Source organism: Portunus trituberculatus, chromosome 17 (assembly GCF_017591435.1).
Source record: "Portunus trituberculatus isolate SZX2019 chromosome 17, ASM1759143v1, whole genome shotgun sequence".
NCBI classification, from domain to species: Eukaryota; Metazoa; Arthropoda; class Malacostraca; order Decapoda; family Portunidae; genus Portunus; species Portunus trituberculatus.
The window spans coordinates 25,580,375-25,582,874 of NC_059271.1; the positions used below are offsets into that span (position 1 = coordinate 25,580,375).

The window sequence follows — 2,500 nt, forward strand, 5'->3', positions numbered from 1 at the left end:
GAGAAGCTGCGTTATGTTGGTAGTTACAGATAAATTAATGTGTTAGTGTGGAGGTGCTGTGAAGACGAATTATTTCTCGGAGGAGTGTGAGCGGCAGGCTGGCTGGCGGCGCTACGTCACCCACTGGTCAGATGGGGGGCGCATGGCTGGCTTGTTACTGTGTTAGCCTTGGGGGAAATGGATCCTAGAGGGTCAAAGTGGCAGTCAGTTATTGGTCATCTTAGGAGGCGGGCTGTCCCTCCCAACCCCGCGCACCGGATTAACTAACGGGCTCCTGCCCCGGGCTGTGGTTGTGATGTTGCTGGTCTTGGCAGTGTCTTGCCGGCTGACAGTGGTGCTGATAGGTGCAAGCACGCGGCGTGGCGATGGCTGCTATATTGCAACTGCGTCTGTTTCTCTTGCTTCATGTCACGTTGGTCTTGATGTGTGATGATAATGATACATTGCACGATGCGTATATATATATATATACTACGAATATGCGAATATATATATTAACTTTATATTATATGATACAACTTTTATTACACACACACACACACACACACACACACACACACACTCGCTCACACACACACGCGTAGATCAGCATCCCGATTTCAGCCACTGCTGATGGCTTGCAGACGCATGAGTCGGCGACGGCGTATCATCTCAAGCTTCTCACTGCCGGGGGGGTGGAGGCGCGTCTGGTGGGGAAAAGCTGGTCAGCGGGCTTATCTTAGAATGGCGCACACTGAGATGGGCGGGATTTTCCCTTGTCCTCGTGTGTCTGTGCGTGTGTACCAAGCCACCGGGGTCCCTGACGTATAAGAGCTTCTAACCACAAAACAGAGGGTGGAGAGACTACTACATGTACTTCAGCACCATGCAAGGCCAAGAAGGAAAGCTTGCGAGTATTCCTTTAGACAACATTTATCTAAATTACATCACCCGTTACTCTCCACCCTCAGTGGTGATCCCAGCGTACTACAGCGGACCGTGTATTCCATTTGTCCCAGGGGCACAGTGTTCACTGAGAAGAAGCCTGAAGTAGAATAAGCTCTCCAATGTACAGCGTCAGTGTGAGATGTACGCTTGTATAGCAGTGGTACCAAACCATGGTAAGCAAATATCCACTTGCAAGATGAAAATGCCTGCTGAAGATTTTGACTTTCAACCCGTAAAATATTTACACAAAAACATAACTCTTAAGATTTAGAAAGACTTTCACCAAAAGATGTAAATAATATCCATATTTGTTCCCATCAGTCACACTCACAACCCCTCAGCTGTGAGAGGTGATGGAGGCATTACAGTGATGCAAGTGTTGGTGAGGATGTAAGGCGCCTCGAACACGCCGAACATCGTCACGCAGATGCCGCCCAACACCTGAGGTTGGACAGCAGACGGCAATGTTCCCAAGGAAGCGAAGCCGACCAAGCATCACTCAACTATACATTTACACTTATGTACAAAACTTACTTCTAGATTTAAAACAAAACGAAACTCCCCTTAATCAAAACTTACACATCAGAAATAGTAATGAAAGAGAACAATATTTACAGAAGGCATACAATTTAGAGTAATGACATTACTAGTAAATGAATAGAAGAAAAAATATGTGATGCTTGATATTCATCCCCTGTGTTACCACTGATCCCTGACCCCGCAAGAAACCTGTTACTCCTCCTGGTGAGTGACTGAGAGCCTCCTGGTGTACTGAAGGGCGGGGGTTAACCTGTGTCCGGTGGGTGGGCGGGGTCCGGGGGAAGTTAGTGAGCCCTACACCTTGTTGTTAGCAGCCCTTGTTGTCGCCTGCAGCATCTCTCTCTCCACCTCCTCGGTCTCCTGGCGTATCTGTAACATTAGTTTACCGAAGGTCACTTGTGTGCGTCAGGACTCACGAGGACACGCACAGGCCACGTCAGGGTGTCCTTCATTCCCACAGGACGCTACCAGGACAATGGCGCACGTGGGGAGGAAGGAGAAGGGCGTGTGGTGTGGAACTCTCGCTGTCTGAAGCTGTCACCTGTTAATTGCTTTCCCTGTCACGATGTATTTGTTTTGTTCTTCAGTGTTGTTAGTCGGTACCGCTAGTGTGTGTGTGTGTGTGTGTGTGTGTGTGTGTGTGTGTGTGTGTGTGTGTGTGTGTGTGTGTGTGTGTGTGTGTGTGTGTGTGTGTGTGTGTCTAATTCACCACTACGGTCGTCTGCTGGTCACCCAGCCAGTCTTCCCCATTACGGACGAGCTCAGAGCTCATAGACCGATCTTCGGGTAGGACTGAGACCACAACACACTCTACACAACGGGAAAGCGAGGCCACAACCCCTTGAGTTACATCCCGTACCTATTTACTGCTAGGTGAACAGGGGCTACACATTAAGAGGCTTGCCCATTTGCCTCGCCGCTTCCCGGGACTCGAACCCGGCCCTCTCGAGTGTGAGTCGAGCGTGCTAACCACTACACTACGCGGTGTGTGTGTGTGTGTGTGTGTGTGTGTGTGTGTGTGTGTGTGTGTGTG

General features: G+C 49.5%; 1 protein-coding gene across 2 annotated transcripts in view; it reads right to left on the bottom strand.

Moving 5' to 3' along the window:
• Positions 1–534: 534 nt before the first annotated feature.
• The window catches only part of LOC123504802, a 21,436-nt gene continuing 19,470 nt past the window's right edge, over positions 535–2,500 (bottom strand). The window contains exons 5-6 of one of the 2 annotated variants that reach the window (XM_045255638.1): positions 1,718–1,836; positions 535–686 (exon numbers count right to left, since the gene is read on the bottom strand). In XM_045255638.1, coding sequence (XP_045111573.1) covers positions 1,762–1,836 — 75 coding nt within the window. In that variant the 3' untranslated portion in view covers positions 535–686; positions 1,718–1,761. The remainder of the gene's footprint in view (positions 687–1,717; positions 1,837–2,500) is intronic. The other variant, XM_045255636.1, reaches the window with a different exon arrangement.